The sequence below is a fragment of the Morone saxatilis genome, unplaced genomic scaffold, assembly GCF_004916995.1.
Source record: "Morone saxatilis isolate NCDOM2014 unplaced genomic scaffold, NCSU_SB_2.0 Contig15, whole genome shotgun sequence".
NCBI lineage: Eukaryota > Metazoa > Chordata > Actinopteri > Moronidae > Morone > Morone saxatilis.
The window spans coordinates 9,667,199-9,693,044 of NW_023339707.1; the positions used below are offsets into that span (position 1 = coordinate 9,667,199).

General features: G+C 39.2%; 2 protein-coding genes across 2 annotated transcripts; one reads left to right on the forward strand and one right to left on the reverse strand.

Moving 5' to 3' along the window:
- Positions 1-18,812: 18,812 nt before the first annotated feature.
- Positions 18,813-21,108, reverse strand: LOC118324970 (chymotrypsin-like elastase family member 2A). Its single transcript, XM_035657497.1, has 8 exons — positions 21,011-21,108; positions 20,664-20,752; positions 20,477-20,574; positions 20,090-20,212; positions 19,838-19,974; positions 19,439-19,584; positions 19,179-19,331; positions 18,813-18,895 (listed from the first exon to the last, which is right to left on the reverse strand). Exons 1-8 carry the CDS (start codon positions 21,045-21,047, stop codon positions 18,878-18,880), a joined length of 801 nt encoding a protein of 266 aa, XP_035513390.1. The 5' UTR covers positions 21,048-21,108; the 3' UTR covers positions 18,813-18,877.
- A 1,180-nt stretch (positions 21,109-22,288) lies between these two features.
- On the forward strand, positions 22,289-25,477 carry LOC118324966 (chymotrypsin-C-like). The gene is made up of 8 exons (XM_035657495.1): positions 22,289-22,350; positions 22,488-22,576; positions 22,918-23,015; positions 23,341-23,463; positions 23,612-23,748; positions 24,277-24,422; positions 25,013-25,165; positions 25,396-25,477. The coding sequence occupies exons 1-8, from the start codon at positions 22,311-22,313 to the stop codon at positions 25,411-25,413; spliced, it is 804 nt and encodes a 267-aa protein (XP_035513388.1). The 5' UTR covers positions 22,289-22,310; the 3' UTR covers positions 25,414-25,477.
- The last annotated feature ends 369 nt before the right edge of the window (positions 25,478-25,846 follow it).

The following is a 25,846-nucleotide window of genomic DNA, read 5'->3' on the forward strand; positions in this document are numbered from 1 at the left end:
TCCTTACACAGTCTGTCACAGCTTTATAGTTTTTACTTGTAGCCTTTCTATTCCCACAATACTACATGGAGAAAACTAAAAAAAAAAAGTAGTTTCTGAAAAATAAGGTTAAATAAGGAGTTGGTGTCCTGTGAATGCATAGTGTGGTGAATATAATTTGAATGGTTAAGGTAGAAAAAAAAGAAAACTGAGAAAAAAAACAACAGCTGAGCCCTAATGGTCTTAATGACGTCGTACATGTAGAGAATAGAACACAGACACTGCCTACCACTCCTAAAAATACAGTATGATTTATGTAAGGAGAAAAAAAAAGGATTATGATTGATTTACCTAAGCGTATCCTCTTTAATATTAACTAATCACCATAGACCTAAATATTTAAACCTGAAATGCCTTAAATTCTGTGAAATGTCAGAACTGACACAATAATATAAGCATATAAGAAATACCCTATGAAAAGATTTTGGCCAATAAATGTAGGACATTTTTTCCAGTATTGTTCAATGCTTATGCATTGTGTTGAAATGTCTATGACCAGGTACCATTGGAAAATCCAGGGGTAATGTGTTTTGCATATCTCCTGTATGCAAGCCTTATAATACATACTGTACCTTGTCTTCTTATTAGGCATACAGTGACTCTCAGTGATTTTCAGATTGAAAAAATATCTACACGCTCCAATCAATAATCTTCTTGTGTCAGTAGATAATCATTTAATAATAAATGTGTTGTTTTTTAACAGCACTGGTTAGTAAACCTGGCTCACATTCCACACTCCATGGGTTACAGTGGTGGTGGTGGCGGGTTGCAGAAAGGCGGAGAACATGCATATACTCATTTCTGCAAAGTAAAATGACACTATATCAAATCAAGCATTTCCATATGTGGACTGTTGCTGCTGTTGTGGGTCTGGCAGCGTAAGGGGCAGGGAAACAGACCAAAAGATGGGCTGTACTCTTTGGCTTAGTGAGAGACAAGAGCATTCTGTGATCTCTGGAGCCTCCTACTGAGAAAAAGCAGGAACTGTCTCTCATCCCCACTGGGCTGTCCCTAAACTATGTGTGTGTATCAGAGCGAAGGCAACAGTCCATCTCTGGTCCTCTACTTTACAGACTCAAGACTTATAATATTGATTAATATAAAAACAGTACTGATGTATGATATAACATCATCATTTACATGGAAATAAAGTTATAAAATTACTTTCTGCCCAAATCCCCTGCCCTGTAAAAAAGCTGTACCCATTGTTAATCAGGCAGTTAAACTAAGCTTGTGCAGACAAAAAAATGAAGGGGGACATGGGTGCATGGGTATGAGGGACAGACTTACTTTGAAAAGTTAATAACTTCTGCTTTACCATTAGACATGGGAATTCAGGCCATAAATCTCAAGGGCACTCTAGACTTGTCTGGAGGCCAGCTAAGATAATTGGGCGGTGTTCTGCAGTGTTGGCCTTTCTACTATAAGAGGATGTGTTTCGTGTATTAGGGAGCCACATGTTGTCAACCGTTGCAGATTCACAGCAAAGGTCAGCATGACCCTCTTGACTCTCAGCGCAAGTTGTACGGATGGGGCAGGGAAAAAAACACATCCAGGAGAACATCTGTGTAGCCCCCAAGTTTCCAAGATGGTAGATTTTTTTTCTTTTCGTGGTAATAGAGACATTACCGCTTCCTCCTCCCATCTAAAATAAATTAAATTAGCTACTTTGCCGCAGTGTGGGTCAGTGGCTCAGGCAGTGGCCTTTTACTGGAAGCTCCCCTTTGCCAGGCTTGTCTTTACAGACATAAATTAGGCCAGGAGTGCTTGGCTAAAACATGTCAGAGGCTAAACGAAGATTGAGTGATGAGGTCGAACAGGGGAGACTGAGAACCAGGAGGACTGGCGAAATGGAGAAACTCTTGTCCTTCACCCCTCCCTCGCTGATCACCCCCCTCCCCACCCAAATAAAGGAGGAGGGGACCTCCAGCTCCCCAGTACATGAGTTGGCACAAGCTAGAGCTCAGGAAGTCCAGGAGACGCCTCTGCCTGCCCTGAGAGTGAAACCTAAAACCAGTGACATAGCCAATACATGTCATATTCCTTCAGTCAAGAATGGTTTATTTTTCAAGGAATTTCAACCTAAAACCTGTTCTTCATAATTATCCTGATTTGTTTGAAAAACCAAGGTGGATAGGTCTGGCCCAATTGCCAACAAGAGACCACTGTTATGTTTGGTCGTTAAAAAAATACGCTTCTCAGCAAGACATAATTTTTCACATTTCCAAAACAATGACAAAATGTCTTGTTCTGCAGTGGAAGCAGTACATATCTTCTCAGCAGTTGTGGTTACTGAGTCAAAGAATTCAGCAAAGACAGAATATTGGGGCATCAACATGCATGCTGTAAAGGCAGCCAGAGTCACATACATTCAGCCTGAGTGCCTACGGGTGTTTGGAGCTACTCCAGGTGCTGTTCTCCATCTAAATAACCCAAGTCATTGAAAAAGGCCAGGGAGAGCCCGGTCCAACTGCTCCCTGCATTTGGCGGAATCTCACTACAGGTCTCAAGGAGACGTTTTTATGTAAAGGAACAACAAGAATTACTGGACATCCTCCCAGAGCTGTGTTGAACCAGATTGTAGGAAACATATTTAAACTTGTGCAACTGAAGGGTTTAAATTGTCTAGAAAATCTGTTTCTACTCGTTTTCAATAACAAACACAAGCATCTTTTTCTGCCAATGAACTGCTAATGGTTTGTCATATTACAAATAATTACTGACTTTGTGTGGTGTAAATGGAATGTGTAAGTACAGTAATGTCAAGGTTTAATTCCCCTGACGAGCTCTCCTCAAACATTATGGATGGAAGTACAGTATTTACACCTCTGCAGAAAGTTTGCTGTTTTTTTCCTATGTACCACGTGGTAGGGTGGCAGGGTGTAATTACAATTAATACCTATATGACAGCAGAGCAGGAAATAATAGTACATATATTTTGCCATTTGTATAATTCCACACATTTTGATGTTATTCAGTGTGATGTGCCAGATACTCTCTGGTTCAGGTACACAAGTTCAGGGCAGCATATTGTGTCTATATCTTTTTTTTTTATTTAAATAATTGTGTCTGTATCTTTTATTAATTTAAGTAATTGTGATATGTCATTTCAACCACCATTTTAATTATCTGAACAACGTATTTGGATTTGGGAAATTAAATAATAATATTCCCCAAACTGTCTTTTGTGAACATCTATCAGATGTTGTTGAGTTGCATTTTTTTTTTTTTTTTTTGCGTATATTCACTTCTATTTTCACTTAAACATAATTTACATTAATTGGATTAAACTAGAGTTTTGTTTATAATTTGCTTATGTAGCCTGAGTTTCACCTTTTCAACAAGGTGCAACTAGCACTACTCAAAATGTTATCATAATCGATTATAATGGACAATAAGTGTATTCACCTGCCGTGCACCTTAGACCCTGGGTTTACAGGCCCCCCAAGCTCAATATCATTAAAATTAAATAATGAAAATAACATAAAGAAAGTACAAACAATTCTAAAAAATAATGATCATTATCATTATTTTGAAGTGAAAACAGCTGAAAAAATTACATCTGTGCCTTTAAAAGTTCTCGTTCCACTATTAACACCAAGTTGGTGAGGCTTGGCGTAGAATGGGTGGGGGCTGGAGGGACTCCGCTCTTCTGTTTAAAAAACCCTGAGGTATTAGGGTGGACTAATCTTTAAAAGGTTAATTTATTCATAGAGATTTTGACAGAGATGTATGGCCGAACCAACATCTCAGGCACCTCTTCCCAGAGGGAGACGACTTGTGCAAAGAACAGAGAGGAAGAAAGGGAGGGGGAGGTGGGGGAGTTAGGCAGAAAGATGGAGTGCAGAAGAGAGACAGAGTGTGGAGTCAACATGCTATAAACACAAACACATAATTACCTCATAGGGGCTGACAATGACTCTGGCCTTTAACCCAGTACACTTAGAGCTCTCCAGTCTGTCCTTTTAGCTCAGGAAAAGAAATGTAAACTCAGTGTAATGTATACTCTGCACATAATGTTTAGATAATAAAGGCAGACCACATATGTTTGCATGGTGTGAGAATTTGATTCTTTGGATTTTGTCTATTTTTTATTTTCTATATTGGCTGTTTAATGACCCTTATGATTATTTACAATGGTTCAACTGTTCTTAATCACTTCATGTTCAGACTGATGAAAATTCATTCATTAGTCTAAAATCCACCCCGATGGCCAACATTAGACACTAGATTTTTTTAGACTGATGAATTAATTTCCCACTTTTCCACATGCAAGGAAGAAAGAAGCATTCAAATACTAGTTCTCTACGGCATTGCCAGTTGGGGTGTAAGATAATATAAAAAAATATTCTATCTGTTCTATCTATCATTTTTATGTTTAAAACCGTAACTGCAGTGTTGTTGGATGTTACAGGGGACTGTGATAAATACAAATGCAGATCCCCCTGTTCTAGTTGCATTAAAAAAGTCAATTTGTTTTTTACTCATATTTTATGCACATGGTGGTGTGTATACGAAGACAGTTTTCTTAAAATTAGATTTTCTTTTAAAATTGCAATATGTTTGCCTAGCTTACAGTATGGCAATATATTGATTAAAAACCCCAATATGGTGACACATATACCTAACTGACAGCCAACAATAACAAAATTGACAACACAAAAGACATGCTGTTTACTGTGCTGGATTACTTACAATCTCTGTAGTAAGTTTCAAGTCTCCTTAAAAAGGACCAGATGAGGCTGGTTGGGTCCAACTGAAGCCAGAGACCCCATGACAACAAGCCTGGACTTCCCAATATACAGTGACATTTTCTCCCAGGGGTCAAGAGAGGCCAAGGCACACATATTAACACACCTATTAACTATAACTGTTAATAAAAACACAAAGATTTGTAAAAAAAAACTGTATTTTCAAAACATTGCCTTGCATAGTGCTATTTACACGCATTACTACCAAATGAAGAAGAAAATCCTGCCATCCTTTGAATGGAAGATACTGTAAACAAATCAGATGTGGCCACAGTCATGTCAGTATTAAACTGTGAACGTAGCACTTGGCCTTGCCACAAAACAAGGAAACAAATTATCAACATTAATAAAATTAGACAACAATGAACTTAGTAGTTTACCAGTATTACTAATGACTAGCTACTGTGCTTCCGTGAACTATTTATCTAAACTGTGGAGAAAACCAACTGTGTAAATCCACCATCACATCAAGTGCAGTGGAAACATTATGACACACACACACACACACACACACACACACACACACACACACTCTTTCTCTCTCTATGGTTTTGTTTATCTTGTGGCTTTACTAATACTGCCATTTACTAAGAAAAATAATCTGCCATATATGTTAATATGCTGCAATTGTGATTAAAATTGCTTGCCTAGATTTAGCTACTCTATAGTTCTTTTATAAGTTGCTTTGTCGTTGCATGCATTCTACTGAACTGTGTTTTGTATTATTAACATATATTATATATATATTTTGTATTATATATAGATAAGACAAGACCAGACTTTAAAATTCTGATTTTATTATGATTATTATGTGAAAAACAATACAGGAGGATTTTTTTTAAATGGCCATTTAACAAAAACGGTGATTTGAATTTGGGTTCTTGGACAAATTTGTATGATGAAATTTAAGGGGGCAGCCTAAGTCTTAGGTATCTGTTTAACAGCAACTTTATACATGGAAAAAACAATGCAGCTGTAATGAACATGTTTTAAAGCAGCGACTTTTAAATATTCTCTTAGCCTCTTAGTGTGGCAACACTTTCTCAGGCATAGTGAGAGTTTATGAGCTTTGGAAAATTATATACAAATCGCCCATAGGAGTCAGGTTTTAAAGTAGACATGAGCAGACTGCAGGAATGAAACTGCATGCATATAAACCCTTCAGTTTGAGTTAAATGATGCTGAAAGCATAACATAGAGATTTTAGACTGTCACTCTTTTATGGTAAGGGGTTTTCTCTAAAACATTTAGAGACTGTGAAAATAAACAGCAAATTCTAAACAACCAGGGCTTTTGCATGGCCGTGCCAACAAAAACCTAAACACAGGAGGGGCCGATGTGGCATTTCATACAAAAGCCCAGCACTCTGCATCGGCATGACGAGGAAATGAAGTGATGCCTTGTAAGACCCTATTACAACATCTGTGGGGGTTTCAGACTCATCAGCCAAATTTAGAGTGATCATATCATTTGATTTCAAATGCATTTCCGCTTTTGCATGTCGAATATTTGTTAACAACATTTTGCAACATTAAGAACATTTTAGCAGGGGTACCCAGCTTTAGAAAACCTAAAGAAAATCAAAATCAGTCTCCCTCATCAGGCATCACAGAGAAAGACCCAATCAGAAAAACACCTGGTGTATTTCTGCAAGTCGCTCACCACTCATTGAGACATAACTTAATTTGGATTGTGAGGGGGTTTTCCTCAAAGTGGCCACGCATCACAGCACACGGTCACATTTTTAGCTTTCCTGTTCTCTACTTGGATTATCTTGTTCTGTGAACTGCTGAATTGCTCCCACTGCCTTAAATATTTAATGTTTCATGACCAATTTCTTTCACATTTTCCATGTAAAACCTTTTTAATTTGACCTTCACAGTTTGATAATACATTGTGAAAATACCTAAAAACGGAAAATGGCATGTGTTCTGTTTGTGACACGGTCAGGAGGGAAACTGGGCAAACCGCAAATAGACAAGGCATGTACATTTGTACAGCTGGCAACCCGTCAACACCGATGTATATGACAGCTACTGTATGATGTTAAAAGGGACAACTACAGGTCATCAGGCCGACATATTATAAGTGCAGAACACATAGGGTTAAAGCGTCTGTGTGTGCAGTGGGCAGCACAACCAACAGATGTCACATAGACGAGTGTCATGACCGAAAAGTTCCAGGTCCTGAGATGAGTTACATCTGTGCTGTTCTAGGTATTCAGTGGCATTCACTGGCATGGAAAACCTGGTCCAGCCATGTGCCATCTCTGATTATGGCTGATGACACTGTGACGCCAGCAATCATATCCATAACTCCTTCTGAGGACATACAAAGGACACTGAAAGCTTCTACAATTTGGCCTGCCAGTGTCATATACTCTACATTAGTCTCATCTAATTGATTTAAATTTCTGCTTTGCAAAAGTGAAATGAAAATGCTAAGGAAAATAACTGAAAATATTAAGATTAATATATACGTTTATGTGTGTGAGATGAATTATTTTTCGGTGTATGTGCATTGAAAGAAACACGTTTCACTTCCCTGACCCCGATGGCAAAAGTACCGGGATGTTAGAGAAGTGGGTTTTTGACCAAAAGGATGTTGATGTGCCCTTGAGCATGGCCAAAAGAGGTCCAGTGTAGCTGTGTTCAGTGGCCACAGCAGAAGATGAAGTTGTTATGGTAAACTCTGAATGTCTGCATCTGAGGGCAGAGCAACACTAGGAAGAAAAAGCCAGCTTAGTGTGCTTGATGAAGGCAGGTTAAAAAAAAAAAAAATACAAGCTGGTAGTGGTGCTGTCATTACGTGTTTTCCCTTATGACAAGGATCTGCTGTACTGCGACACACAGACATGACCCGGACAGCCCAGACTTTGGCACTGACATGCAGGAAGAGGAGGAGGTGGGAACACAACCCTAACTTCTCTTTCACCTTTCCTCCCCTCCTTCGCCCAGACGTTTTGGGCCATGCTGGTCTCTCACCCTCCCTGTCTCCCCAGTACCCTTGCTCTGGGCGCATCTAATTGAAAGCGATCTCGGGGCTGAGAGAGTTCCGTTTCTTCTCTAATCCCTCCACTGGGGGAGGCTCACATGGTCTCAATTACCCCCACCCCACCCCAGAACACTGGGTCCCCTCTCTCAGTTCTCTCTCTATCCGTCTCACCGGCCTGCTCCTCTGCCAATGCACCGGGCCCGGGCCCTTTTTCAGCAGTTTATGTTATTAAGCACACACTGCCGAGTTCCTGTCCTTCACAGGGGCCTGGAGATGTTATCTCCCCTGCCGCCGTATACAGTTACCTCCAAAATATTCCATAAATTAGATTGGGATTGGCAATTCGGAATATAGAGGTGGAGGCTGAGGTGGTCAGGGATTGGCTGGGGATGGGAGAGTGTGGGGGCAGCAGTGGGAGCGAGGATCATGGAAGCACGGTGTAAGTAATAGCACAGGAGGATCTCCTTGTGTTTACACTGGATGGAGAACCACTGGGAGGTATGTCACTAGCAAAGTGTAGGTGAACAGAGCAGTGGAGGGTGCTTAAGGGCTTTGGGATAAGGAGGAGAGGAGACCCAAATCCAGTTCCTATTTGGATAGAGATTCTTTTGGATGTGGAGTTGAATATCTAGTCTGAAAAGAGTTAGACTGGGCATTTATTGGGCTTGGGGGAGTTGTGTGCGGTGATACGCATGCATCCCCCCACCTGTAATTAAACAAGGCTGTATTTGGACAAGTGACTTTTCAAGCCATGAACAGCTCTGTCAATCCCCAGAGCATGGAGAAAGGTCCTGAGCCAGGACATCCGTGGACAATTAGATTAGGAGGAACCTGTGAGGTCTCCAAACAATGGGCTCTCAGAGGATCTGCAATAACACAAACATGGCCCCCGACACACAATTCCAGCACTTCAAAAGAAACCATTATGGGTCTGAACTGAAGCAGTTAAAGACACACACTAACAATCACAAATTAATTACGCTGTCCCCCTAACTGCAAAAGTTCAAGGCCATTTGTACTCAAGAAATGATTTGTAGTCTTACAGAAAATGACTGAATACGTAACTATTGGTTGGTTATTAACCATTAAACTGCATACACAGCTGTGTAAGTAGCATCCATCTTTCAATTACTTAATAATCTCAAGGCCTTCATCTAACACAAAGAAAACACTGAAAAGGCAACCGAACCAATACAAAAAAAAACTACACAGAGAAACATTGTGCAGTAATTTCTATTGACTACAGCCTAGCAGTTCCCTAATCTGAGCTGAGAGGACGTACTGTAGGTCTGAGAGATGTGGAAAGAAACATAAACAGAGCGAGGGAGGGAAACCAAATGAGACATTGTTTGGTCCTTATTCAGATATAAGTGGGAAGGCACTCAGCTAAGCTAAGCAACGTAGGGTATGAACAAGCATTAGAAAAGAAAAGGGAAATGGGGGCACTGGGTCTGGGTCAAGGGTTCAGCCTTAACCTTGGGGGCTGACTAATCTAAATTCTGTTACCGGCTCCGACTCCATGCATGGCTAATGTGGCACACTGTCCCTTTAATTGGGGCTGACCTCCAAGGGAGGCAGCAGTACTTTAAAGCATTTCAAGATAGAGCACCTAATGAGCTGAGAAGGGTGGGGAATCAATTGAAAATGAACTCCTACCAACTTGCTAATTACCACAGTGTACATTTGGTAAGAGCTCTATGAGGGAACTGTAAAACTTTATTGGACTGGGAGAAAAATGGAAACATGACAATAAAAATCAACAGGAGTGAATCAGCACCTCTAGCCTGCACATCAGTTTTATGAAAGAAAACACCACAACTGACATGTTTTCCAATAACTTAGACAGCCACCATTGAGCAAACACAGTAGCTCTGGTAACAGTTATCCACCTAAAGACGCAAACAGGCTTTTTGAAAAATGTTATGGGAGTTTTGGATGGATTTTTGGGATCAAATCGCCTTTGTTTTGTTTTGCTTTTCCTTCTTTTTGCTTAAAATTACTATCAACAATTTTACTGTGTTGAATGCTATCTAAACTTTCTATCTGCCTACTTGATCTTGTTCCTGCCACTTGGGATCTACATCCCTGATCTGCAATTGGTATACAAAACTGTATATCATGCATGAAAGGAGTTATATAATACACATTGAAATTGATTTAGAATCCACCCTCCTGGCTTAAAGTGGCTGAAATATCAAATTCACTGAATGAGAGTTGATATGGCCTGCTGTAAATTAAATAATTCTGTTGCCTTTGACAATTCGCCATTGACCCCACCTCTTCACCGTAAAGTCAAATGCTTTTGCCCACAAACTCTAATAAACTCAGATAAACTTTTGCTAATATTTTGTCTCATAGGTGGCCCCTAGTTATTCCATGGCTGATTGGCAGTTATGTTTGGCATGTTGTGTAAGTAACTGTGAGCTGGGGCCTATATGCAGGGAGATACAGTTTAACATCCCAATGTACAATATTATGCTGGTATCAAAGGTAAGTAAGGTCCACATTTCTTTAAACTGTCTCAAACACCCATCTGCATCATCCCGCAGCATTTCTGTCAGGGACAATCTGTTCTTGATTTTAGTTTCCTGATACATATAAAATGCACCATGTTGAACGAGAGTGTTGCATTGGAGTCAAAAAGAAGCCCCTGAGCCCCTGATGATAGGGCACCACTCCTGATGTGGAGCTGTAGAGGCTGCCTGTGTTTGTCTGTCCTCCACTCTGGAACATGTGGTTTTAGTTACAGAATGTTTTACTGCTCAACAATGTTTCTGCCTTGGAGCTCGGCACACTGCATAAAGACTACTTTGTCCCCTGATGCCCACACGGGAAGAGTCTGCCTCATTGTACACACACACGCACACTGGGTGATGATGACATCAGCAAGACCATTGAGCCCATGTCGATAAAGGTACTATTTTCTCCCTAGACAGTAACACTTTAATAGTGCATTGCCCCACTGTACCCCTTCTCAAACAGCTCAACTAAAAGTCAAAACTAATATTTTCAATGCTGTCCATTTCCACTGTGCTGGTATTAAAGTCTGCCTGCCTGTCTGCATGTCTGCTATCCAATACAGCACCAGTGCATGCTAACACAACACCTGGTACTACCAAATCCCAGGCCTGTGACAGACGGGTCATTGGATAAAAGCAAAAACAGACGTGCCAACATGCCATGTGTGTAGTGCTGAAACTAATAAAGATCAGACACACTGTGTAGTGCATTTAAAAAGCAATTAAATGAGAACGGAAAAAAGCAATTACATATGTGCATATGAAAGCAAATAAAACTTTAATATTGAACTGTAAATTACTGAATTGTAACAATGGGATCTCATCAGCCAATAATCCTTATTGGAAAACAGTACAAAGTCAAGCGGGTGACAAGTAAGAACATTTACTGTCACCAACGCAACATCACACCTGCAGCTCTTTTCATTCACAGTGGTCTTTTACAACAAGAAAATGTGATTGTGATCTCATGGCCCTATTTGAAGAAGGTGATTAGCACACCCAGGGGTGTAAAGTGAAGGGCTACGGGCGACTTGGAGGATGTCTGGCATGAAGTCACTGCGGTTGTCACTTGGCACACTTATATCGTGTTCTACAGAGCCGAAGTGGTGCTGAACACTGCTCATATGCATTGACAGAGTTGGTAGAGAGGGGCCACTTAACAGCTTCTACCCTGTGCTATGTTTAAACTCCATTTCCCAGCAGCAAACCCACCCTGGCCAGCAACCCCTGACTAATGGCATAGAGTAACACTTATTATATTAATAAATGAAACTGCATTTCTATATATAAATCTATATTTTTGAACCGAAATGTCAGTTGTCACTATATTTAGAAATGTTATTGAGCTAGGAATTGAATGAAAGATGAAACGGCTGCATCAGATACACTGCATATACAGTTGGTTCAACTGTGCTTGAACTTGAAAGGTCCGCACATGGGCCAAATGTCTACCCTCACAGTTCATCACAGCCTCCACCTCACACCCAAAACATTTTGCCCACACCCTGAGGCCAACAACATGTGTAGCATTCGGTAGCCTTCTAACCCTGGACATGGGAACAGATGGGCGAGGGTCAAAGCTGAGTCGGAGAGAGCCATCCAGGAATTCTACAGAGTGCCAAAAACATCTCATCGCAGCACAGGAGAGGCTGAAAGGTTACATTTGTTCAACATTACTGCTTGTTGGGTTCAGTGCATGGACTGGAAACCTCACACCTGCTGGTGTCTTAGCTCAGCTCATTGCTGTTCCACGTCAAAGAGAATCTGTTCAACTACAAAGCAGATTTTGGCATTTTTGTAAACTAAAGCCATACTTTTATGTAATCAAAAATTACTGTAATGAAAAAGGAATTGTGTAGCTATTTTGGTGAGCCATTAGGGTTATCCAACAGTATAGATATAAAAGTATACCGCAGTGACAGTGAAAAACAAAAACAACCAGTTCCAAGGATTAATTTAAGAGTTTGTAAGCTTGCCCGAGGAGGTAAATTGTAAAACATAAGAACTCAATTTCTAACATCAAAACATCTGACTTTTATGAAATACTACCCAAAATGAATCCACAGCTTAGGGGTCCTGATTTGGTTATAAAATAAATATTCTCCACCATCCACCTGCTACATAGTTAATGACTGATGTAATGTGTGTGGTTTAGCTTTACCTCATAGTTTTTAAATGTTAAGTAATCCTTATTAAAGAGAGGTCTGAGAGGCTTTTCTTCATCAATAAAATGATTGTTGTTGTGATATTAGAGCATTTTAAAAATAAAACAATTTTAAAAAGGAATTTTACATGAACTTAACATGGGTAGTATCATTTTAAGTAATATGAAATGGTTTACAATATAAAGTATAAATATTTAATCATTGTGTTGTGTGCCATTGTGGCCCATTTTCTGCTTAGTCTAACACAGTTTCTGAAGTACCTCTTATTTGGATAATGAAACGGTTAACAGCCTTTTCACTGTGTGAAGGGCTACAAAACAGTGTTTTGTCGCCATCTTGTGGCACAAGATAAAAAATGAATCATTGAACTCCTGCCAATTTTCAGGAAAAGGACTCATTTCAGGCACATCGACATTATTGATTTTCATAATTTTTTGGAAAAAGACACAAATATTTACTGAGGAATATCCTGCATAGAATAAATCATATGCAAAGCAATTTCCTGTTAAATGTCAACAACAAGCAAATCAGTTTTACCTTTCTTGCAAAACTCCATTGGCATCTGCCCAGCAAAGTCTTCCTTGATTAATGTCCACAGTGTAACCTGGAAATAAATAAACCACCTAATGACCTTGTTTCTGAAGCTCATGTAATGCATGGCAGTTATATGATAAACATCTTTCTGTGACAAGAACTGCAACAACAAACAAGCAAGAGAATATAGTTATTAAATGACCATTAGAAATAATGCTTCATGTGTCATATATATATTTTTCATGTTAATTCCCCGTATACTGTACTGTACTTGCCTGGGTCCAGACCTTTGAATCTGCCTACTCCACCAGGTTCTGGGGATGAAAGTGGAGTGAAGCTAGTTGACAATTCTACTGCTGACAATGACCCTGATGAAGAGCTGATTTGGTCACATTTTACACTACAGTGTGCGTTGGATTGTTGGACTGAGATCATATTTTACCAATGCAATGAAGCCTTCAAAAGATGGAATAAGCCCAGTATACCTGGAGTATCTCAAGAGCACCTGTATGTGATCACCCTTAAGACCCAGAAGCACTGCTACTCCACATTAGATTATATTGTCTTCACTCACATATCAATGTCCTGATCTACAGACCTTTAATGGCCAAAAATCTATCATGACTAATTGGCAATGAACTCAATATGACCCATCTTTCTGGTAGAATTTATGACTTCAAATAAATGATTTCAGAGTCCTTTTACATTAGGCAGTTATATCATTTTCTCTACACCTCTAAATAACAGCCACATGTCTTAACAATAGCTCAAGAGGCTCATCGGAGCTTTGTTGGCAAATGGATTAATAATGTGACTGATATTAGTGCCCAAAAGCATTAAGCCACTTGATCAGATCTATTAACATAGAGGTCATGAGCAAAATGTTAACAACCAAGGTGATATAAAATGAAATACAATGGAAGTCACCTGAATATGAATGGTGGAGGAAAGATAAGGTTGCTTATTTAAGGTTGCTGCCATGACTTGTTTTCCTCTGTTGCTAATGATAATTAACATGCAAATGAGCCCTGGGAGCTAAATAGTGGCACCGTGGTTCTCTGTTAATAATTACTGTGGAACATCATGGTTATAAATGAGATCTTTGCAGGTACAAGACAGGGCAGTAATTGAGGTTGTGACTAAAGAACCTGTAACAGAGAAAAATAGTATTGGAAAGTGGTTATAATAATGGTTTCTGTTCATTTTATGTGTGTGTGCGTGTGCGTGTGTGTGTGTGTGTGTGTGTGTGTGTTCCCAGGGGAATGTGATCCATTGTGGGTATAGAAAATTATCATAATTAAAAATATTTTTCTTTGGTGTGGAGTAGTACCCTTTTACCCAACAAAAACTTCATAAGACCAACCATGCTAAAACTTCATCAGAATATACATTTAAAACCCATTTTTAAAGAGGAAAAGAAAAGAAAAAGAAGAGCCCTGGGATTTTTTTGGGACGTTACTTATGAATGTTTTAAATCAAATTCAAACATACATTCACTGGTGGGATATAGGACTTGATGAAAAGGAGCAAAAGGGACACTGTTATTAAATAAAATATTTAGAGCTAAATATTTAGATCAACAAATGACTAAAGACTGTGAAAAGAAGTCTTAAACTGAAAGGAACTGCTTCAAAACCAGTCTGGACTTTTTACAGAAGTTACATTTTTTTAAAGACACTGAAGCAGACTGCATTCATTTTTCTTATTTCTTAAAAACTCACTGCAAGGCTCACTCCAATGAAGAGGCGGTTTGCTCTGATACAAAGCCTCTACTAGCTCTTCAGCCTCCTCTGTAACCTCATTACATCTTTTAAACTCATCAGCTGATCTGAATACATAAACTATCACAACAACAAAGTATTTCCACCAGTCATACACTCAAAGGGTTATCTGTTAAGCAGAACAATTAGAAAGGAGATGCATGGATCCAAAGTGCTCATTTAAAACAGGTTCAATTACCTCACACCCCCAAATGCCACTGACATCCTCAGAATTTGTTTTTATTTTGTCCTCTTACCTATAACTGTGCACACAAGCTGTACCTGCATATAGCCTCACAGCATCACAATTTACGTATGGATACATACAGTACAGAATTTTCAGTCTACAAAAGAGGCTATGAATTTTATTTTACTTAGGAAATAAATGAAGCTTTGGGCCCTCATCTTGTCTAAATGCTGCAGCAGGAGCACAATACACTGACTTTGCAATCCAGAGTTAAATGGCCCAAAGATACTGTATATGTGTAATCAGACCTGGTATGACCTGGAAAAAGGGAAATTGACCTCTAATGGTAGCTTGTATGCAGAATTATCCTTCTTATAATAGCTTTAACGTTGTCACTAAATGTTTAACCAGGTCTGAATTTAACAGACCTGGTTAAAGATGCATCTTACTTACACATGCCCATCATTTTGACAGTAGGTTGTTTATGACTATTTGAACTATAACAATGTCCTGCAGCTGTACAAAAAAAGGCAAAAAGTTAAATGTCACAAAAGTGGAGGTTTTTGTGAGCAGACTGACAGATGAAATGTCACTGCAATGGTGGTAGGGCTGCAAAATTAATCAAAGTATTATCGAAAGGATTGTATTACAGGTGAATCATTAAAATCTGAGTTATCTTGACAACTTTCAAAGTTACAACGTTTAACCAGAGTGGCTTTTCAAAAGAAGCATTATTATAAACATTTGGTGATAATAAAGTTGCTTAAAAAACGAATATTAAATAAACTAACCTACCGGAGGGCAGGTACACTTCTCAACGACATGTAACCTGGAAAACAGGTGTGTGTGTGTGTGTGTGTGTGTGTGTACAGTCACAGAAACAGAAACACTAAAGACTCTGAGCAGAACTATCTCTAAACTCCATACAACAAATAGGTCATCCAAGATGGCGACTAATTTCTTCCTCGCTAACGGTCGGACAGAGGAGCGTTTCCTGAACAGCGACAGGTTAGACAGCAATTGTGGCATAGCGGCCAACATCGAAACTGCAAGAGAAGCAGAAAACAGAAATTCACAGGTCTTTGAATGAACCCCATTGTAGTGATAATAATGAATGGGACATCAGAGTATTTATATTATCTGCAATTAATGCAATTGTAATTCATTTGTCTTTGTGGTAGTGGCTCCTTCACTGACACTAGCTACCTCTTTTTCTAGTAACATTAGCCTCCTGGCTTTTTAAGCAGGCTTGGAGCCAGTTTCTGAGCTGATTGAAAAAGTTGGCCAATACATTATTATTTGGATCTAAAGCCCTGTTTCATCTCTTTTCTTTTACTTTCTGGTATCCCAGTTTATGTGCCAGGTGCTGGCAAGGCATGCAAATTCACTCAAACATACCAAAAAAACACATGCATCAGATAAAAAGTACATAAATAAATATAAAATACATTTTACTAAAGCAACAATAGCCTAAACTAAATGTTTGGTTTAGTTGTTTTAATAACTAATGGTGAGTATTTTGGGTCAAAATAAGATTTGATGGGTTATATTTAGGATTAACATGATTACTGCTGTCCTCCATGAGCCCCCCTTAGCAGCTTCCCCCCTTTTCTTCGATATATACTGTCAATGCTTCCCCTCACTCTGAGCAGAATAGAGATAAAGACAGCAAACTTGTATTATTATTTATATACTTTAGAGACAGGACGCTACATACTCCGATACAGCAGGCGGCGGTATGCGTATGTAGAGTTGGATGCGGTCCGCCAGTAAACACAACCAGAACACAACGAGGAAGACGCTGGGAAAGGAGACGAAGAAGACGTAGGTTGCGCGCGCAGGTATGTGGCCCAAAATAAAATGAAAGTGAGGCAGTGTGTGAACATTATTGTGAGAACAACATGACACGGAGTGGTTGTGCTGTGAACTGATCGAGTCCAACTAGTGATGGGTGGAAAATGTTCAATATCCCAAGAAGGAAACATCCCTTCCAGCTACGGACGATACAGACTATTAACATTATTATTATTCAGCCAAATAATCAGAAACTCACTGCACTGACTATTTGAAGTAAAAAAGAAAAAAACAAATACAAAGGGAGTGAGAAGATCAAATAAACTATTTCAATATTTACAAGCTCAAACAAGCAGTTTACATAAAAGCTAAAGCAACAGAGATCCTGCACACAGCACAAGAGGAGAGGGAGAGACCCCAGAACTGTGTGCAGAAGAGCTGTAGACTGCAATGACTCTGAGCAGCATGCATGGAAATTAATTACAATATAATATACTTGAATATATGTCTCCCCTTTTTGGTCTGAATAAGCCACTTAATTTGTTGCCAGATATATTTTGAGAAATAAAGTCTCTAAGAGGGTCTGGAAAGTTGCTAAATGCAGCAAGAAAGTTGCCATGTTGGCAACCTTGGCTCTTTCTCTATAATTGGTTTTCTGTGTGTAAATACTCATCTGACGTAGCGTTGACCTTGTGTCAGTGCCACAATCTTTTGAATTTTAACATCGAACAATTAAAATGATATATATTCCATGACACACATAGTGATACATTTCTCTACTGTCAGAATTGTCACAGACACTGTCTCTTTGTGTCCCAGGTGCTATTTTTGTTGTCCCCGGAACAACGGGACATCCTACATTTTGAGCGCTGACAGCTACTACGGTATAAACAATATTGCAAGATCTTTACAAATTAATATAGTTGCATCGTATATGTTATCATATGACCCATCTCTGCTCTTTTGTATCACACTTGTTACAAATTTTAGGTTTATGAACATCTTCTTATATCAGGTAAGCCATCAATGGACTGTGACAGCCCAGATTTTGTACCCTCTATATTTAACCACAACGTCCAGAAGACCGCACGGGGAACTGCAAGGTTGGTGCTTTTGTCATTTAATCTGTGACCATGTTCTTCTTAGCCACTAGAACGTTTTCCATGTTTGTTTGGTGTATTCCACTTTGATATCGTGCAGTGTTATCTCAGGCTGGTTGTGTAATTCACAGGAAGAGTGAACCAGAAAGAGTTGGGAATGGAAGAGTTCTGGAGCCACTGTATCACCTGAAGCAATTAAGACCACATTGTTTGAGTTTTCTACAGGTATGCAATGTCCACATCCGCATGGAGCGAGTGATTAGTCTCTTAAAACCTTTCAGATACTCAACACTGTGATACCCATCAGCCAGGTAGATCTCCTGGATGACATTGTGACGCTGTGTGCGGGTCTCACCAACATTAAGACCGGTATTCCAGTGATTGTAAAAGAGGAGATGGAGGCCATGTGACAAAGACTAACAGGAAGACACGAGGAGAAGAATTGATCATGTTTCTCTGTGTGCAGAGTTGTATGTTTGGGTGCATTGTCTTGATAACTGTATGTTGAAATGATCCCAAAGTATATTTTTGTTAGTTTACTTTCAGTTGTTAACACCAGGTGTTATTGGAAGTTTAAAAGGTGGTTATTACTAATCAGGTGTAATTTGTGTAAGTAGTGGCCATCACAGTAACACACATTAAAGATAGCATGAACCCCACACTCAATTTCTATTCTCTGGGGAATCTAAAATTGTGTGTCTACAGCAGTCAGGGAGCCTTATCATTTGCCAAAGTGAGACCTTTTGCATTACAGGCATTTAACTAAGGAGATGGCCCATGACTAAACATATGACTATAGCTGAAAATCACTAGTTCAGATAAAACAGTACACTCAGTTTAAGACTTGGATTTTTAGTAATTGTAATAAAAAACGTGTAAAGTGTAGTGTAGGCTTTAGCTGATGGGTTTTTTGTGAAAGGTTTGTAACAAACACATAAATACTATTAAGAAAACACAGAAGACATTAGATTAACCACTACATTCTTTATTTGATGTTGAAGTGCAAACCAGCACTAACACAAACGATCCACATCTTAGTTCCTGGCCATCACCTGGAAAACAAAAGGAACGCATGAAATGTTTTAAAATGCTCCACTAGAGGACACTAGAACATCTGTACTTCTCTATCACATTCCACCATACTGTTCTGAGTTACTGAATAGTTAAAATTCTAATGGAGATGACTGTTACAGTGGTATTTCATAATTTGTATCATTTCTGGAAAATAATAGAATTTTGCAACAAATGAAAAATGCTGATATTAGAAGCCACGCAATAGTCACAAACAAATGGCTGTCCAGGTCTTTCTGTTTTTTATGACTTGGCTTCACTTACGTTGTTGATCCAGGAGATGTAGGCGCTGACCCTAGTGAAGACGGAGGGCTTCTTGGGGTAGTTGCAGCCCATGCTTGAGCCAAAGCTGACCACACCATGGACGTCCCAGGAGCCATCAGGGTTCTGACAGTTCAGGGGACCACCAGAGTCTCCCTAAAGGGGAACATAGACAAATGTTGAGTGTATGGCTGTAATTTAGTTTCACAGGAACTTTTATTACACATTACATACGTTTGTCATATACAGTGAATCAGACTCACATTGCAGCTAGCCAGCTGTCCATCTCCTCCAGCACAGACCATGTTGTTGGTGACCAGGCTGCCCCACCAGTCAGGCTTGGTGCAAGTGGCGTGGTCGACCACAGGAAGGAGAGCCTGCTGCAGGATGTCAGCAATAGGACCTCCAGCTTTTGAAGAGAACAGTGCATTGAGACTCAGGGCTGCAATCAAGACCACCTTATTCAAGTCTCTTCCAAAACTAGGTCTGCTAGGTCCAGTTTCCATTCATAAGTGGATGAAAACTTTTTGTGGAAAGTGGAAAAAGTTGCTGTGCTGACACAACTTTGACAGGAAAACTGAACTCCATTAAAGATATAGCAGGACATTAATGTTGCCAGCCTTGGTTAACAGATTCTTTTTTCTTTAGTTGGTAGAACTTACTCCAGAGACGGCCCCAGCCAGTCACGTAGCAGGGAGCCTTGTTAGGCAGGATGTCGCCAGAGTTGGGAAGACAGGCAGCCATGATGGAATTGGAGAATGTGACGGGAGTTGACAGCTTGATCAGGGCGATGTCGTTACTGGGGCAGGAATGTGAATATCCCAATTAGAAACAGGATGTTGATGAGCACGGGTAAACAAAACAGTAACAGTATATAATTTACTCTGCAAGAGGAAAGTAAAGACTGAGCCTACCGGATTCTGTAAGAGTCCCAGTTCTCATGAACAACAATCTTGGAGGGGCTGATGGCCAGGGAGCCAGGCTCATTGTTGGTCTTCAGATTGTGTTTTCCCAGGTACACTCTGTAGGTGCGACTGCTGCTTGGCCAGAAAGAAAACACAGAAACAGTGTTGCTTTGATCTGGGATTTATTCAAGAACACTTTATTAAAATGTTTCACTTAATTATAATCAATTCAATTACATCTACTACCATTATATCTCTATAGGACTACTGCCAGTGTTAACAAAGGTGGGATTACCAATTATTTATATCCTGATGTCTATAAAATAGCTTTTCTTTAATCATTCCATTGAAAAAAAGTAAGAATACATTCAGATTTCTTTAACTTTTTAGCCATACCCGATGCAGTGAGCAGCAGTGAGGACCCACTGGTTGGAGATCAGTGTGCCACCGCAGGTGTGGTAGAAGTTGCTGCCACTCTTGTACTGCAGAGACACCTGAGGATGACAAACAACAACAGTACATCAATGTTTAAGAAATGGACAGAAGACAAAATTTAAAGGAGAAGCATGTTAAAGTGGCATACCTGCCAGGGCCAGCTGCTCTCACGGACATCGTCTCCACCAACCACCCTGGTGATAACAGGAGGGAAGGTGGGCAAGCCACACCCGTAGGCTAAGAAACATCAGTACAGAATATGGTGATTCATGACTGTGCCTTAACACCAGCAGTAATATGCAAAAACTGCATTCTTTCAATATCAATATCAAAACATTCTCACAGCAGTATTTTAGTGTAAAAATGTGAATCTGTTAACTCAATGAACTCAGTGCTTCATATCAAATTTCCACACCACGTCACTTATAAAGAATGTGGACTAGTTGTGTGCAGCAGCGCTTTTAATCATCTGGTCCGAATAGTATCAGAACTCACCACCAGCGACAAACAAAGCCAAGATCACGAACTTCATGGTGACTGTCTTCAGCAGACATTCAAGGGGACCTGTTCCTCCTTATATAGTGCTTTAACACACCTGTTTAAAGAAGCCTGTTGCTTAACATTTGCCCCAGAGTGACCAGGAAAAGTTGATGTGAAAAATAAATCAACCTTGGAGATAAGCAACCACAGATATCCCTAAATACACCTTATCTCCCCAACTCAACCTCTGTGTGAACCTCACAGGTGTCTCACAGTGACCTGAGTTGTTCAGGTCTTTTAACTTTATATAAGAGATGATGTTCACACTCTGTGGTTATATGTTCATTTGAAAATGGTCAGTCGAAATAAAATAAAAGTACTATCCTTTTTTATATATGAATATACACAATCTTCACAGGCTTTTAACATACTGTTTTTTTTCTCTGGGCACCAGGAATTTTGCATCTCGCTGTATATGTTTGCATATGACAAGACAATTCATTTTAATTTATCCCACATCAGTGTTTTGAAGTGATAATAAGCAGTTTAGACACATAAAACACTTCTTTTGTAGATGTAATTGATAGAATTACATATAATTTTGAAGGTGTATAATTAATGTTCATATTTTATAAACATTTATTGCAGCAGTTTTGGAGAAAAAATGTTTTCTGCAGTTGTAGTCTAGTGGTATTCCTCAATGGGTACCTGGTTATGAAAGGCATAGATTTTTCTTTTGCACCAGTGCTGACATTTACATTATGTAAAATCACATATTTAGTCAACTGGTTAGTGGAGAACAACCTTATTAACAGTCCTTTTTTTATGTAGATACATGCAAGGTAAGTGGGATTTTAGTATTACACTGCATTAATAACTTTGCACTGCTCAATTGTATGTATGTAATACAGTACAGTCACAGGAAACATTCAGTGCTTTCACAGGCAATGGAAACTTTAGCTCCTGGAGGAGGTGAAACATTTCTTTGTAAAGGGAATCAGAGTAGGGAGGGCTTCATCTGATAGGGAGCGAGGCTCTTTGTGTCAACTCCCACTCTTTATGATAAAAGCTAAAAACCCTTCATTCCACTGACCCGTTCAACAAACAAGTTCAAAATTATACATCACACAACTCCACGACACTTTGGCCTTGGCCTAGTATTCCTAGTAATTTCTGGCCATTTTCATGTCCCATTAGCTCCACCCCTGAGTTATGATTTGTCAAAGGGAAAATATCAGAGAATTTGAAGGTTGCGTAACATCATGAAAGGTATAAATAAATTGGATGCTGTGCTGAAAGCTGTGGAGATACAGACATGATGAAGTTTGTCATTTTTGCTCTCTTTGTGGCTGGTGGTAAGCACACACAACACTCTTAAAACCGTCTGTCTTGAGCCATGTTCACATGCTGTATTTCTCTACAAAATGAAAATGTTTATATGTGTACATCTGTTCACAATTTTAAAAGAATCTGTCTCTGTCTGTCCCCTCAGCCTATGGGTGCGGCGTGCCCACCTTCCCCCCTGTGATGAGCAGGGTGGTTGGAGGAGAGGATGTCAGGCCTAACAGCTGGCCCTGGCAGGTAAAGCATGCTGGGAAGAGTTTGCCTCAGAAAACAAGACATCAACTGTGTGAAAAAGACTTATTTTAAACTGCAGACCTCAACAGAGTAAATTAAAGGCTTATAGCTAAAGAGAAATATGTGAGTACCGTAGACACTAAAACTCTCACAATATTAAGTAATGTGGAGTCACAGAAAATATTTAATTCAAAGTGCTTTACATAAGACAAATACATGCATTAGAACAATGTTTAAAGGACAATAACTGGGAAAATACATCATTTTTTATTAGTAAAAAAAAAAGTAGAAGAAGAGAAACAAACAAAAAAGGCTAGTTAGATTAATTGTGTTGTGTGTTTTAGATTTCCCTGCAGTACAACAGACAAGGAGAGTGGAGACACACCTGTGGAGGTACTCTGATCTCTGACCAGTGGGTCCTCACTGCTGCTCACTGTATCAGGTATGAGACAAATTAGCTAATACAAATCAGGATGCACTGACACAAACATCTATATCATGGTATATGGAATAATCAATAAATATAAATTTGCAGTTAATTATATGGGGAAATTATTTAGTAAATAGTAAAGTGATGGGTAAATTATCTCAGCTCACTATCACATTTTTTTTTTTCACTTTTAGGACTTTAGGACCATTTATAGAATCTGAAAACATGGTTGACTAATTGGCTAGCGATTGTTCTTAAGAATCTAGAAATGCAATGTTTGAAAAGGATCTGTGAACTCATCTGTCACTGCTTCATATTCTTCTCTGTCAATGTGCAGCAATGGCAGGGAGTACAGAGTGGCCATGGGAAAGCATAACCTGGTCCAGACTGAGGAGGGTGTTGTGTTCATGGGCACCGCAAACATCGTTGTGCATGAGAAGTGGAACCCCTTGTTCATCCGGTACAAAGTTGCATCTCACTAAGAATTTGGTGATGACTTTACGGAACACCAAAAAGTTAAAGATAATTACTGTAAAAATTAAAGCTGTAAGTCTATAGTGAATCTAAGTGTGTGTGTGTGTGTGTGTGTGTGTGTGTGTCATTCGCAGTAATGACATTGCCCTGATCAAGTTGGAGTCCCCTGTCACCTTCTCTGACACCATCATGGCTGCTTGTCTGCCCACTGCTGGATTCATCCTCCCCCACAACAAGGCCTGCTACGTCACTGGATGGGGTCGCCTCTACAGTGAGTGCACAGTCTCCTCCCTCACTTTGAGACAAAATCAGTTTACTGTGTGTAACATGAAGTCAGGCAGTTGCAGTGGAGAAAACATTCTTTACTGCAGTTTTGATAATAAAAAATTGCAGTATACTGTATACAGTATTATCTTAGTATTTGAGCTCTATAGCTATTAAGGTGGATGTACTGATCTATTACTTGGCTTATAATCAAATACAATACTAGTTACAGTATCTGACAGAAATACTGAAGATAAATTATTTAATTACAAGCAAAGTTATTTAAAATATGTTTTTGTTGCTCTAGTTAAATTAATTAGATACTGGCTATATTTCGTTTTACTGCAGAGTGGTCAATTACTCTGAAATTAAAAGCTATTGCAGCTGTAACTGTTGTAGAAATATGACAGGATGGACGGACAATATTTATTTACCTTTCTAACCAGACTGTTTTCCTCAGGGCTATAGTCTGATGAAACATGTCTCACCAGTCTTTTACCCAAGCTGAATTTGTATTCATCTGTCCTCCACACAGCCGGAGGTCCCATTGCTGACATCCTGCAGCAGGCTCTCCTGCCTGTGGTGGACCACGCCACCTGCACCAAGCCTGACTGGTGGGGTCCTCAAGTGAAGGATACCATGGTCTGTGCAGGTGGAGATGGAGTTGTGTCTGGTTGCAACGTGAGTCTAAAATAATTAATGACACACACATTGATTCACTTCTGTGTCTAACATTAAAAAATTAATCAGCAACTATTTTGATAGTGTTGAAGTGTTCATGGCATTTTCTAAAAAAAACTACAGGATATTCACTGGTTCCAGATCCTCAAATGTGAATATTGGCTGGTTTTCTTAGTCTTCTTTTTTTTTTGTACTGTACGGTCAGACAAAACAACCACTTTAATGTCAACTTCAGCTTTGGGAAATTGTGATTGGCATTTTTTCTTTTTTACATATGGACCAAACAAGTAATTGATTAATAGGGAAAATAATCTATGAATTGATCGACCGTAACAAGAGTACTCTGCTCCAGTACATTTTAGTCCTTTAACTGAGATTTTTCTTCTTAACTGTATGCCATTCCCAAAAAATCGGAAAACTATGTCTCCTAAAATGCCTTTTTTCATTTAGTACATTCAGTATTTCAGAGCAATGTCTGTAAAGTATCTTAAGTTATGTTAGATGTAAACACTAAGCACGCTCACTGACTTTATTTACAGTTACATGTGGAATTTGCACACTGATCATATGTTTGCTGTCACTTGAATCAGGGTGACTCTGGCGGCCCTCTGAACTGCCAGAATGCCGCTGGTACCTGGGAGGTTCACGGCATCGTCAGCTTTGGCTCCGGCCTCAGCTGCAATTTCCCCAAGAAGCCCACCGTCTTCACCCAAGTCAGCTCCTACATCGACTGGATCAACTCTGTAAGCTCCTGAACCTCTCGCTAAATCACTTCAGAGGTTGAAGTTATGAAAACTATAATTGCTGTTTTATCTGTGGGTTTCAGTGATTAAAATAGTAAAAAAAGATCAGTTTAAAAATGTATATATATATATATATATATATATATATATGCTGTATATATATGTCCCATGTGTTATTGCTGAAAACATGATGCACTAAATCTAACATGTTTCTATCATCTCTTCCACAGAAAATGGTGGCCTATTAAGAGGATGGGCTTTCGAGATCAAAGCCACAGTGTGCACATAATAATAAATAAAATATTAAACAATTTTGTAGCATGTTGTCTTTTGTACAATCTTATCTTTTAATTATTGAGTTATCAGCTTCCCCAATAATATGAAAAGCAGTAAAGGATAACTGAATCCCACAAATGAGGAGTAAAGCTAAATATTCAATTAATTTTATTCTGACAAATATATCATCTTTTAAGTATTATCAAGGATACTTAAATAGCAAATCCAATGCTCCCCAATGGGTGTAGTGATGGGAAAAACATATCACCAACCACATGCTGTGTCCTCAGTCTCAGTTGTTTGTCTTTCTGGACGTGTCAGACAGGTTTCCCAGGACAGTCTATTAACTGCTTAGAAGTTGCTAACATACAGTATAAATACAAGCCTCTTCTTAACACAAGAGTT